The sequence below is a fragment of the Meriones unguiculatus genome, chromosome 7, assembly GCF_030254825.1.
Source record: "Meriones unguiculatus strain TT.TT164.6M chromosome 7, Bangor_MerUng_6.1, whole genome shotgun sequence".
NCBI classification, from domain to species: domain Eukaryota; kingdom Metazoa; phylum Chordata; class Mammalia; order Rodentia; family Muridae; genus Meriones; species Meriones unguiculatus.
Window position 1 is genome coordinate 113,047,697 of NC_083355.1, and position 13,832 is coordinate 113,061,528.

Genomic DNA, 13,832 nt, shown 5'->3' on the forward strand with positions numbered 1-13,832 from the left:
AAGAGGGCAGGAGGGCCTCTGAAGCTGGGGTTACAGATGGTTATGAGCCACCATGTCGGTGCTGGGAATCAAACCTGGGTCCTCTAGAAGAGCCAGCCAATGCTCCTAACTGCCCACCCACCTCTCCGGTCGCCCCAGCGATGGTGTGATGGGATTGGGAGTCTGGCAGACCCCTGGTAGATCACTGGCCAGCTAGCCGAGGCTACTCGATGAAATTCCAGGCCATCAAGGGACCCTGTCTCAGGAAACAAGATGCTGAGAACTGAGAGCTGAGGCTGTCCTCTTGATCTCCAAATGCACGGGCACCCCACCACCACCACCACACAAAGGATCCGAGACTTTAAGGCAACTTCTGCTGGGCTGGAGAGATGCTGGGCTCCGCACTTGAGAGCCCTTACTGCCCAGTGACTGTGGCACAGGCCCCAGCGCCCAGCTAGCACGCCACCACCCTGTTCACACCTGGACCCACAGTGCCAGGAGGGAACAGAAGAGAGGACTGCCGGCCGTTGCTGGAGTCTAGCTGAGAAAATGTGAGTGCCAGGTTCAGGGAGAGACTCTGTCTCAAAGGAATAGGCGGTGAGAGTGATGGAGGACACCTGCTGCTCTTTTTTTGCTACACACACACACACACACACACACACACACACACACACTGGTGCTCACACACACGAATATACACATGCACAAATTCTGGCTATTAAATTTCTGAAATCCGGTGAGTATTTCACACACATGCTTATCCCAAATTGGACTATTCCCTTATCAAGTGGTAGTCTCATTCCGTCTGTGGCTACCCCATGGTACTAGTATGGTCCTGGTGTAGACCTCAGGGAAGGGCCAGGTGGCAGGCAGTGCGCTCTGCTGGCCATTGGCCACCTGCTCAGTGAGAGGGCAGTCGTCAGTGCTGACTCCTAGGGCCTTGGTGAGCAGCTTGTGTCTCACAATAACTACAGGAGAGTTAGTTAGGGGCACCACTGGGGACGGAGGGAGGCCTGTGAGCAAAGTGGCTGCGCCGTCTGGGCGTCCGGGGCAGGAACGCTAGTGACACGCCTCAGCCTGGAAGAGCGCAGACATGGTGGGGTGAGCTGGCCTTGCAGAGCTGGAGGTCACCAGTGTTGCCTGATGGGTCGGAGAATATTGTTACCTCCCCACTTCCTTAGCCTGTCCTGTGTGGCCCATCTCAGACCATGGCCAGAGTCACCCAGAAGCTGGCCTTGCCTCCAGGGGGTCTCCCCTCAGAATCTAGACAGTCAGGTGAGCTCCACTCGGCTTGGGGTGTCTACTAAGCTCAAGGTGGGGCTTCATAACTGGCCTCCTAAGATGACCGAGCATGCCGCTCTGCCCGCCCCGCCCCCCAAAACTGGTAATTGTTTTGTGTATTTACATACAAGCGTCTTTCCACTAAGCTAGATTTTTTAAGACAGTGTCTTAAGTTGCCCAGGCCGGCCTTGAACTCTCAAGGCCTAGAACTTTTTGAGACAGGGTCTCTATGTAGTCCCGGCCTGCTCTGCCTTCCGAGCGCTGAGATTCAAGGGGTGCCTCGCTCGGCTGGCCCAGCTAACCTAGAACTTTTGATCCTTCTTCCTGTGCGCACCACTATGCCCCTCGCCTTTTTTTTTTTTTTTTTTTTCTTTCTAGTCTCTAACTCACCTGAAAGGCTGCAGGAACCCTCACCCGTCTCGCAGCCTCATTCTCTTCCTCCACACCGGCCCCTCAGTTCAGGACCTTTCCCATATGGCTAAACTAGATTGGCTGACCTTTCTGTGCCCCCAAGTAGGGCCACCCGAGGTCCCGGCAGCACCTGCGACGGCCGCTCGCTACCACACGGGGGCGCGGTGGCAAGCCACGTCCCCCGGTGCCATTCAGAGGCCAGCGCCCGGCTGGACGCTTGGCTTCCTGACCTGCTCAGGCTGCGGTGGCCGCTCCAGGCCGAAATCAGGCCTCTTCGGCGTCGAGCACAGCTCCTAGAGCTCTTTCTCTGTCACCCCGCAGCTCACGCATCCTGCCCTGTCCTACCTGAGGGCTGGTCCTGTTATACCTGTAAATGTTTTCCTGTCTTTAGACCCCTCCAGGACTCCAAGGTGGGGTAGTCAGAAATCCAGCTTCCTCTGCGGTCTTCAGAACCCCCCACTCCCCAACCCCGGGCTCTTTATCTAGTCTAGGAGAGTGCGCATCTGGCATCCACTGCTGGCCACACTGACCGCCTCCCCCCGCCCCCCCAGCGCCTCCCCGGGATCTGAAACTCGGAAGTGAGACTCCTGCGGCGCGCTGTGCGCTGACACCAGATGAGAAGGCGAAGCACACCCCGGGACGGTGCTATGGACCATCACCCTCACTCAGGATCAGCGTTTCCCAGGGCCTGGGGGCTCCTGCATTCCGCTGGGATCTTGTCCGCCGCCTCCGGGCGGACGCTGGCGCACGGCAGGCGCATGGCAGGCGCACGGCTGGCGCAGGGCTTGCACCGACTGGCAGTGAAGGCGCAGCACGAGGACGTTGGGGATGATCAACTTTGGGGCGCTGGGGTTCCAGGGAGATGTTTGGGAACAATCAGCGTAAGAAAGGCGTTGGAGGGCCGGGATAGGGTGTTTAGAAGGTTTGCACGAGAAAGGAAAAGGCCTGGCACCGCACGCGGAGAGGCACTTGAAGGGACCAAAGGGGCGGAGCCGGCGGGCAGGATTTGCGCTGCAGCCGGGGCAGCGTGCGCTCAGGAAGCGAGGTTGCCAAGACAACGCGTTCTGGGCGGGGCCGACTTGGGGGCGGAGCCTGAGCTCAAGGGCGGAGAGAAGGGACCGGGTCTTGGAGGCTGAGCCGAAAGCGAGGCCGTGATTGGCGAACACCTCTTGCTCTGGGCGGGAACGGCGTGGAGGCTGGGGAGGGGCCTGAGGGAGGGCGTGGCTTTGCGGGGGCGGGTCCTGCAAGCTGGAGCCGGAGGCGGAGACGTGGTTGGCGGGTCCTCGTGCCCGGGGCGTGGTCGAGCCGGCGGGGGCGGAGCCGAGCGGCGGGGGCGGTGCTGGCGAGCGCGGGGCCTGGGGCCGAGGCGGCGCGCGGCGCTGACAGCTAGTCGGTCGCGGCCTCCGGCCCCCTTGGCACCCGGTGCCCACCCAGGCCGGGCCCGGAGCCATGAGCCCCGGGCTGCTCCTGCTCGGCAGTGCCGTCCTGCTCGCCTTCGGCCTCTGCTGCACCTTCGTGCATCGCGCTCGCAGCCGCTATGAGCACATCCCCGGGCCGCCGCGGCCCAGGTGAGCGGGGGTGGGGGCGGGGGCATGGCTGGGGCGCTCGATCGTGGGGGGGTTGGGGACCGCGTATGAGCCAGCGTCCGGGCCAAGGGTCCAGCCTGGTCTTGGTCGCGCGGCCAGCTCGAAGACGCAGGCCCGGAGAGGGGCGCTAACTATTCTTAGTAACAAATTACTCACAGCCGCAGCAGCAGCTGGGCGCCCACCGCGCTTGGCTGGGCCGCACAAATGTGACGGCAGCGACAGTCCTGTCAGGTAGGCGCTGTTGTTACCCCATCGTTCAGACCAGCAGACTGAGTCGCGCGAGGCGAAGTCACCTGCCCAAGGTCACACAGTTGGTAAGCCTAGATTTAAACCGAGGTCAGCCTGCTTTTAAAGTGGGCGCTGCTAACTTTAGGACTTGGACAGGACCTACGTGTCCAAGCACAGAACACTGCGCTTCCGTCACGTTTCCCAGTGTCTACGTTTCTGTCCTGGGACATTCCACTTGTCCTCAGTATTTCTAGTCCATTTTTGGCCCTTACCCACTTTACCAATGGCCCCCAATCAAAAACTAACATTTATTTATTTTTTCTTTTTCTTTCCTTGTTTGGAGACAAGGTGTCTCCACATAGCCCTAGCTGTCTTGGAACTCACTTTGTAGACCAGGCTGGCCTCAAACTCACAGAGGTCTTCTTGCCTCTGCCTCCTGAGTGCTGGGATTAAAGGGGTGTGCCACCATGGTGGGCAAAAGCTTCCTGAAGCTTAAGAGGAGATGTGTTATGGCAGTGTCCCAGGGGCTTCCCATCACTTTACAACTGAAAGACACAGTTCCACATGAACTTGCATGGCCTGCAAGGCCCCCGCTGAGTTCACAGGCCCACTCAATACCTGTCCCCTCTTGCCGCTTCTGCATCCTGGTGGTGGCCCCTAGCCTGCCGGTCCCTTGCATCCCTTCATTGGATCTCTCTGTTCCCTTTCTCAGGCCTGTGGAAGGTATCTTCTTGATCCCACAGCAAGCAGGCTGTCTCCAGTCACGCTGTGTGAAGGCCGCCCGGCCCTGGGCTGCTTGTAGCTGTGCCTCCTTCTTCCCACCTGTTGACTCTCCCCACGCCAGAATGTGTGCCCGAGGAGGGCGGAGCTGTTGTGTTTGCTTGTGTATCCCCGGTGCCTGGCATCTTACACGTTCACAACAAATGCTTGTTGAGTGAGAAAATAAACGTTAGTATTAGACACACTTTTAAGACCTCTGGACGAGAGCATTCTGGAAGGTACCTTCTTCAGCATGGCAGCCTGAATTCCGGTTTGTGGACTCAAGAGTGACCCCTGTGGCCGGTAGCATGGGGAGGCAACTCTTCCCTCCCCTTGTCTCTCTGCCCTTCCTATGCCCTCTTTTTGACCTTGGGGGGAGTCTCCCCGGGACCATTTTTGTCTTGCTTAGCACTTATGTCTTTCACTCCACCTCAATAGGCTTTCCTCCAGCCTACATGGCTTGACTGGACTGCTATCTCCTCAGAGAGGGGGCCGTTCTGTTGGACCCCTGAATGTATGTAGTCATCCCATAGATCCTTAAGTCGCTGCCACCTCCCGCTAGGTGTCTGTCTTGTCGGTGTTTTGCCCCTCAGAATCTGTCACAGGCACAGGTTCAGAGTCGGATGGTAGAGTATCCAGGTTCTGTTTCCAAGCCATCTATCCAGAGTTCAGAAATAAGCAAGCTTCTGCTGCTGTTCTGATAGTGGCTTCGGGCCTTTCAGACCTGCTTGGGCCTGTGTCTGGAGGAGGCAGAACTGAACTCTGTCTACCCTCTCTTTAAAAGATGATATAATGTGCACACTTTGAAATCTGCCTTCTGAGAGTGTTTAGCCGAGCCACAGAGTTGCATAACCATCATTAGTGGTTCCAGAACATCTCCATCACCCCTAGGAAGAAATCCTGTATCCGTTGTCTAGCACGCCCTGTCCGCCTGCCCCAGCGGCCCTAGTCTGCATCTGTCTCCATGGCTGGCCTGTACTGGACACTTTATGTAAACGGAGGCGTACAATCTGGGACCCTTTCTCTCTGCCGTTCACTTAGCATAGTGTTTCCTAGGGCCGTCTATGTAGCAATATGTTTCTGTCTTAGTCTGCTTCTATTGCTGTGATAAAACACCACGAGTGAAAGGAATTTGGGGAGAAAGGGGCGTACTTCACCTTGAGGGTTACAGTCCGTCATCTGGGGAAGGCAAGTGAGGAACTTGAAGCAGGGGTCCAGAGTTGGGAACTGAAGCAGAGACCATGGGGGGGGGGTGCTGCTTTGTGGTTTGCTCCCCACAGCCCGTTCAGCCTGCTTTCTTACACCACCCAGAACGCCTGCCTAGGGATGGCACCACCCACAGTGGGTGGGTCCCCCACATCGATCACTGACCAGGAAAATGCCCCCCCACAGGGCCTATAGGCTACTTTCGCTGGAGGCATTCTCTGAATTGAGTTTTTTTTTCTTCTCAGATGACCCTCGCTTGTGTTAAGTTGACAAAAGCCAAACAAACAGCTCTAGCAAGAACAATCTGTATCTCTCCTTCTATGCTCTCCCTCTCCATCTCTTACACCAGAGCATACCTGTGACTTACAGGTTGGTTGAGGACAGAGCCCTGTGAGGAAGCTGACCAGGCTCTTTGGTAATGCATAAATTCAAAGATTTTGGATTCCAAATGGGTTGGTGGTCAAATATAAAACTAAACAAAATGAAAGTTCTGGAACATCTAGCCCAAATGAGAAGCCCCGGCTCGCAAACTGACCGGCCACCCCAAGGCTGATGGGAAGGAAACCCGTGGAACAGTGTCAGTCCTTTGGTGTTCCAGAGCTGATCCAGCCTGCGAGGAGCCTGTGCCTGCAAGAGGCAGCTGCGGCACCCCCACCCTGCCCTCCATCCTCCTTGCTCTGCAGGAGGCCCTCCCCCAACCTGCCTTCTCCACTTCAAGTGCAGCATCCCACTGCTCTGATCTGTGCGAGGGCTGAAGACGTAAGCCCCGCATTCGGATCCTACACAAATGCTTTCTGCTTCTTTATTTCTCCCTTCCTGCTGTAAATGCCATGAGGCCCTGCTCTCCTGGGACTGTGCAGCAACACAACTTGACAATGAGGGGTCCTCTTTGACCTGATTTGTTATTCTTTTTTGGAGGGGATAGATATCTTGACGTTGTCTTTTGGATGGTCTGATGGAGGCAGTGTTAGCTTTTTTTTCTCCCCACTCAGACTTGCTGGTTCATGAGCTGTCTAGGATGGGGACTAGTCCACAAAACACAGACAGGGCTCAGTCGTGGGAGAGCCCCACTCCTGACCCTGGTGGGTGGTGCCATCCAGTGGGCTTTGAGTTCTCAGCTGAGCATTTGGTATCTCTGGCGCAGGACACACTCATGGGTCTTACCTGCACACACCTGTGGTGCACAGCCTGCTCCTCAACCCCTGTGGGGACATCCCTCTGGTGGTCTCACTGTGGCCCCTGCTCTTTTAGCGCCCAAATCCATAGAACCCTTGGATCCCCAGTTGGGCAGTCACTCTTATGGGAAAGTGGGTGTTCTGGCAAGTGCTGCCCTGCCTGCTCCCCATAGCCTGCCCTGCCTTATGTAATCTGTCACCAGGGCTATGACAAGTGGCCTCTGAGTGTGGGGTCCCAGTGCTCACCTTAATCTTTTTTTACCTGCTGTATCGGGGGCGGGGTCCTCCTGCTCGGCTTCTCTCTTGTGCCCCCTGCTGGTGCCAGAAGGAACAGCCCTTAGTTCCCTTCTCCGGTCTTCCCAGGTTGCTGTTGAGTCAGGTGTAGGCCCAGGAGGGGAAAGAGGACCCACGCTCACAGAGGTGACTCAAAACTGAGAACATTCACTTCCGTTCGTATAGTTCTAGGAGGGATGCATGTAGGATTCTGCGAGTACAGCCCGCAGTGCGTGGCGTCTGGAGCTCACCTTTCTCCAAGGCACCTTACCGGAAGTGACCCAAGTTGCCCTACACGTTCCTGCTCCAGTACATTCACCCACCCCCTCTCCAGGCGGTTTTCTTGCCTTCTCTCAGCCCGGATACCTCCCCCTCCAATCGCATGCTCAGTTTTTATTCTCGCCTCCTCCTTCCCCCAGCAAATAGAGCAACTGGGGAGAAATTCCTGCCCTGGCATCCGCTGCCACAGCTGCCCACCCCTACCCCCCAGCCCACGGGCTCCTTCCAGCTGCTCTTGCGTGTGGCCACTGATGCCTTGACCAAGGCCAGCCCGTCCCTCTGACACAGTGGCCCTGACCCTGCGGTACTTCCCCCCTGCCTACCCCACTGGTTTTCTTCTGTATCTCCCCCATCTTTATGTAACACTCTACACCAATCTCTGCCTTGAAAAAGCCCATCTCTCCTCCTCTTGTCCTCCCCCCCTCCAGCTTCTGCCCCCTGCAGCAAGCCCTTTAAGCAGACCCTGCCCATGGGACTCCAGTCTCCCTCCCACCAGCTTTTGAACTCACTCCCATCTAGTTTTGGCCTCTCTGCTCATGTTGCTGAAGCCAATGCCAGCCTCAGGTGCCAACCTTACAGCCCTAACCCACACCCCTGCCCTCAAACACTGGGGCATCTTCTCTGCTCCTACCTGGTGGCACCTACTCAGTGTCCTTTTTGCTTTGTGACCTTGTCATGATGCTCCAGCCCTTGAGCCCTCTTTTTCTGTTCCAATGCATCCCTATGGCTTCAGCTGGATACAGACTGGAACATGGCACCTCACTTTGAGCCCTCAGTCCTGTGTTTAGCATGGATTGTCCTCTGGACTCCTCTGATTCCCATTCAGTGGTTCTCAATCTTCCTAACGATGTGACCCTTTAATCCAGTTCCTCCTGTTGTGATGACTCCCCAACCATAAAATTATTTTCCTTGCTACTTCGTAACTGAACTTTTGCTTCTGTTATGAATCTTAATGTAAATATCTGATATGCAGGATGTCTCATATTCGACCCCTATGGGATTTGTGACCCACAGGTTGGTGAACCACTGCTGTAAGCCCTCCTTTTTGGTTCATTGGCTGGTACAAACTAGTGGGTCCAGCTGCCTATCTCGGCTGTTGGTCCTGTGACAAGAACAGCAAGCAGCTCATGGGATCAGGTTTGGGGATATGGATATAGAAAGAATTTAAGCCAAAAAGTGAGGAACCTTTGGGAAACTGAGGCACAGCTTCCCTTGTAACTCTTGGTGCTTGTGTGAGGAAGCAGGGCCATCAATGAGGCTCCTCTTTAAGGCAGAACCAGAGAAGGGTAAAGGCCTCTATGCTGAGCCGCTTGCTGACCCACACCTTCCACCTCGCTCTGTCTCCATCCCTGCTGACTCTGCCCTGCTCTGTTGCTCTTATCCTCTCATTCCCACTGGCCGATGCTGCCTTGGGCTGCCTTTACTTATAGTGGATAAGACTGATCTACGCAGGAGCAAGTCAGTTCTCTCTGCTTTGTTTACAACGCGCCGGTGACCTGCACCCCACCGAGGTCAAGGTCCACAGTGCCCTCCATCGTCCATCCTCGTACCTTGGTGACTCCACCTTGTGCCACGCTCTTTTCTAGCACCCTGCTTTCACACGTGCTCCTTCTTGCTGTCCAAGCACATACGTAGCTCAGGACCCTGGTACTTGCTGCTCCCCGCGTCAGGAGTGTTCTTCCCCCATAGATCTGTGGCCAGATCTGTCACAGCTTCTGTGTCCCAGATCATAAACCACCTCCATATGTGTGCATGTGTGTGTGTGTGTGTGTGTGTGTGTGTGTGTGTGGTGTGTAGTGTATACATGCATGTGCAGGTAGAGGACAGAGATGTTGGATGTCTTCTTTAACCACTTTATATCTTATTTCTTGAGACAAGGTCTTTCACTAAACCCACAGCTCACCGATTTGGCCACACTGGTAGCCAGTGAGCTCCATCTCCCTAGCATGGGGATTACAGGGTGTTCTGCCATGCCCCCCTCCCTTAACATTGGTGCTTGGAATTAGGACTCAGGCCCTCATGCTTGCATGGCAACTCCATTAACAACTGAATTATCTCTCAGCCCCTGAGCAGAAGGAATGTTCTTCATCTGTATTAAATGTCATCCCCACACACCTGTCCCTATTCCTCTACCACTCTGTCTGTCCATCACCGCCCCATCTCAGCTCTCTAGCCCGGGTTGGTTTCAAACTTTATGTAGTTGAGGATGGACTGACTTCTGATGCTCCTGCCTCCACCTCTCCATCCCGAGTCCTGGGATTACAGATGTGCGCTAGTTTATGTATCTAGTTTATACAGTTCTTGGGGGCAGAACCCAGGGCTTCACAGAGTTGGGCAAGCACCCTACCACCTGCGTCTCATCCCAGCCTCACTGGTTTTCCGTGTCACCTGATCCTCTGGAACTTATTTATTTACTTTCTTTGGGTCTGTCCCTGGGTCCGACGACCTAGAATAAATATTCCAGCTGTAACTTCCCTGCAACCCATTCAAGAGGCTTCAGAGCAAAGAGGGATAAAATGACACAGTGTGTGCATCAAGGTGACAGCAAGCAGGGGTACTTATGGCCTCTGCTCACACTGGAGACTGCGTGCCCTGTCCTGATGAGAAGTCGTGGGGCTCAGCCTAGTGCCTGATGTCCACTCCTGTCTCCACCCGCCCTAAAAACAATAATGGTTATTGTAGTGCGTGACCTAGCCAGGTGATGCTGGGGACCATGGGTATGGCGTAGCATGGGACCTGGCACATGGCTAACATCCTATGAGTGTCAGAGGCCACCGAGTCCTTCCTCAGAGCCAGCCACAGACCTCTGACCAAAGGGACAGAAGCGAGACCGCTCTCTAAGGAAGCATTCAGTACCCATCGGACCAAGCTTTGCACCGTTGGCATTTTGGCCTGCTGCCCTCAAACCAGCACCATGCCTCCCACCCCTTCAGCCTCAGTTCCCAAGAACATCTCCCCCAGTCCTGAGGAGGAGGGCACCCTTGAGGGTGACCGCTATCAGGCCTGACCCCTCTCTCTCTTCTAGCTTCCTTCTCGGACATCTCCCGTACTTTTGGAAAAAGGACGAAGCTTGTGGCCGTGTGCTCCAAGACGTGTTTTTGGATTGGTGAGTCCCAGCTTGTCTCTTGTTGTTCTTGCTCGGGCTCTCTCTTTAGGAGCCTCACTTTGTCTGACCCACCACGAGACTACCTTCACTCCCGGTGCTGCCTTCAGGCCCTCCCAGCTGGGTTCCCCCAGCACCGACCTTACCCAGGCCGCTCCTGCCTCTGCAGCTCCCCTGAGCACAGAGGCAGCTAAGGCAGCAGGAAGCCAAGATTTTCTGCTGACTAACCGAGGAGCCTTAGAGCAGCTGTGAGCATCTCCGAGCCTCAGTTTCCTCATCCACAAACTGGCTTGGAGTGCAGGTGACATTTATTGTCTGGAGTCTTATTTTCTAGCTTTAAAAAACACTTCAAAACATCTCATACTGTTTAATTCCTGGCACAAGTTTTTGTGGGCAGAGGAAAGGATTACAAGTCTTCTTTGATGGATGTGGAAAAGTGAGTTTGTTTAAGGGGGACTTAGCAAGGAGGTAACAACAAAGACAAGATACCCTCAACCCCCAGCCCAGGCCTCCTGAGCCCCAGAAGAAGTCCTTGTGTCTGCAGATGAGTACCTCTTGGAATGGGATGTGTCTGCTGCTCCTGACAGTGGGGACCTACAGAGCCAGGGATGATGGGATTCACACTTCGGGGAACTGACAGTCACTTTGGTCCCCAGGGCTAAGAAGTATGGTCCTGTTGTGAGAGTCAATGTCTTTCACAAAACCTCAGTCATCGTCACGAGTCCTGAATCAGTCAAGGTAAGAGATGGTTCATTGCCATCGGCTTCCCTTTCCCCGGCTGACACTGGTTCCAAGAGACTAGTGTTACCCTTCTAGCCAACCTCCTTTGAGTCCTGATGCATGAGAGGCTTTTCTGTGTCCTCCAACCACCATGGAGGTGTTTAATCTTCCCAGAAGTGGGGCTTGAGCACCCCACTGATACGAGGAGTATGGGCCATATTGGTACCAGGAACAGGCATACACTGTCTACAGGAATGGGCTCAAATCTGAACGCTGACCTGGGGCAACTGACTTCATTACTCTGAGCCTCAGTTTCGTTATCTTTTTATCTTTTTTTTTTAAAGATTTTATTTATTTATTTTATGCATTTATATTAGTGCTCTATCTGCATGTGCACCTGCATGCTAGAAAAGAGCAGTTCAGGGTATAGATGGTTGTAAGCCATCATGTGGTTGCTGGGAATTGAACTCAGGACCTCTGGAAGAGCAGACAGTGCTCTTAACCACTGAGCCTCCTAGTTTCATTATCTTTAAAGTAGAAATGACAGCCTCTTCCAGGGTGGCTTAAGATGGAGCTGAATTTATGTGGGTGAGTCCATGCCCGGCACACAGCAATACCTCAGTAGATGGTGCTGTTCCCACAGTGGTCTTGTGGGTGTGGCTGTCTGCATGCAGGGTGGATGTTGGTGACTCTGGGAGAGGCAAAGTATAACTCAGGATGTATGTGTGTGTGTGTATGTGTGTTTAAGATTTATCTTTATGTGTGCGTGTGTGTGTGTGTGTGTGTGTGTGTGTGTGTGTGTGTGTGTATCTGTATGTGGGAATGCACACGTGAGTGCGCGTGCCTGCAGAATCTAGAACAGGGCTTGTATCCCCTGGAGATGGAGTTACAGGCATTTGTGAGCAACCTGACTCTGGTGCTGGGAATTGAACTCAGGTCTTCTGTCGGACCTTAGCCTCTGAGTCATCTCTCCAGCCCAGGGTTAGTGGCTTTTGTTTTGTACTGCTCTGGTGATGCTGGGGATAAAATCCAAGGCCTGGGGTCTGGAAGAGTCCCAGCACCAAGCTCAACCCCAGCCCTAAACTAGAACATCATGGACACATCAGGAGGCAGGTAGGATAACCATAGCATCAACAACAAAGTTAAAAATCACTTGGAATATGAATTCATTAGAGGCAGGGTACACCTATAATCCTGGTACCCTGGAGACAGAGGCAGGGGTATCTCTATGAGTTCAAAGGCAGCCTGGCCCACAAAGTGAGTTCCAGGTCAGCAAGAGCTACATACAGAGTGAGACCCTGTATTTATGTATTTGTTTTCTCACTTCTCTAGAGAGTGCAGACTTGAGCTTGACAAGCGACTTGCTTGCAGATGAAGCTGGTCTTTTTCCAGCCTCGATGGGAGGTCTGTAGTGTAGGGTAGAACAGACTCCCCTCCAGCGCTGGGCCAGCCCCTCTGAGAGGGAACCTGAGGCCTCTCCTGAGGGCTTCATATCTGCGGTTGGTTTGTTCTGGCAAGGTCAACTTCCACCACTGTGGTGTGTGTGAACCCCAAGACACTCAGAGCCGCCGGATGCCCATCGTTTTGGGTATCTCAGGTTGTGCAGCATCACGCCGTGTTCACACAGCACTCAGGACCCAGCACAGAGGGGTTTTTTCCTACACATCGATCCCCTCCAGGATACTGGCCTAAAACTGCCAGCCTCCCGCAGTCTGCCTGGAGCCTGACCTCTCACTGCCCCACTTAACATGGCTGCTGGGCTATATCTAGGTCTCCTTTAGTGTCTTTGTCCTGGAATTGACTGGGTAGAAAGCTAGGATGGCCCTCGGTCACCACACCCTTCGTTGTCTTGCTTTTCAGTCCTTTTGGTCCACAGTCGTGCATGGCATGACTGAGCATCTGAGACAAGACACTTCAGACTTTCTCTTTTGCCCATTTGTGTGATTATTTGTGGCAGGAGAGTCCCTAGCTGTTAGTACCTCAGTTGTGGCATCAGCAGATGGGGCAGGAGGAAGAAGTAAGGTATGGGGGTTCATTCTCCCTCACCCCTGATGCTCAGCTCAATGGTCAGTAATGGAACCCCAGCATCTGGGACAGCAGGCTGTGGGAGACACATGCTGGTGGCAGCTCAGTGGTGGGGACTCTGGTTTAGCTGAGGAGGAGTCACAAACGTGAGGGACCTTTGAGAGGAGCGGGAAGGAAGGTGGCATTTGCTGTCATGGTCTTGGCTGGGTGGGGTGATGACAGAGCTTGGTTTATAAATTACAGTGTGGGGGAGCTCCCTGGGGTGACTTATGGATTTCCTTTCAGCTGAAAGCTTGGTGTGAGACCCCTGAGGCATAGCCCGCAGAAGGTAGTAGTCCTGGTTGTAGAGAAATTTCCAACTCCTTCCCAGGACTTCTAGGACCAAACTTAGTCTCTAACTGGGCCCCATGGCCTCTGCCATCCACCCCACTTGATACAACATGGCTGGGATGTTCCCTAGGCTCCGAACCTCCTTCAGGCTGGAACTGGCAGTCTCTCCTTTCATGTGGCCTCAGATTGCCTGGTTCAAACCCTGTGTCCACACAGACAATACCTTGCTTCAGTTTTGTTTTGTTTTGTCTTTTGACAGAGTCCAACAGGCTGACCTCAGACTTACTATGTAGCCAAGGATGACCTTGAACTTCTGATCTTCTTGCTTCCATCTGCATGTGCTGACATTGCTGGTGTCCACCACCATGCCCCCTCTGTACAGTGCTGGGGACAGATCCCGGGGCTTGTTGCTCATTAGGCAAACACTGTACAAACTCAGCGCCATCCCAGGTCCCTTGTGCTAGTTTTAAATCCTTG

General features: G+C 54.2%; 1 protein-coding gene across 1 annotated transcript in view; it reads left to right on the plus strand.

Moving 5' to 3' along the window:
* The first annotated feature begins 2,989 nt into the window (after positions 1-2,989).
* The window catches only part of LOC110566352 (cholesterol 24-hydroxylase), a 28,067-nt gene continuing 17,224 nt past the window's right edge, over positions 2,990-13,832 (plus strand). Inside the window, exons 1-3 of the mRNA XM_021664184.2 lie at positions 2,990-3,239; positions 10,203-10,283; positions 10,937-11,018. Coding sequence (XP_021519859.1) covers positions 3,121-3,239; positions 10,203-10,283; positions 10,937-11,018 — 282 coding nt within the window. The 5' untranslated portion in view covers positions 2,990-3,120. The remainder of the gene's footprint in view (positions 3,240-10,202; positions 10,284-10,936; positions 11,019-13,832) is intronic.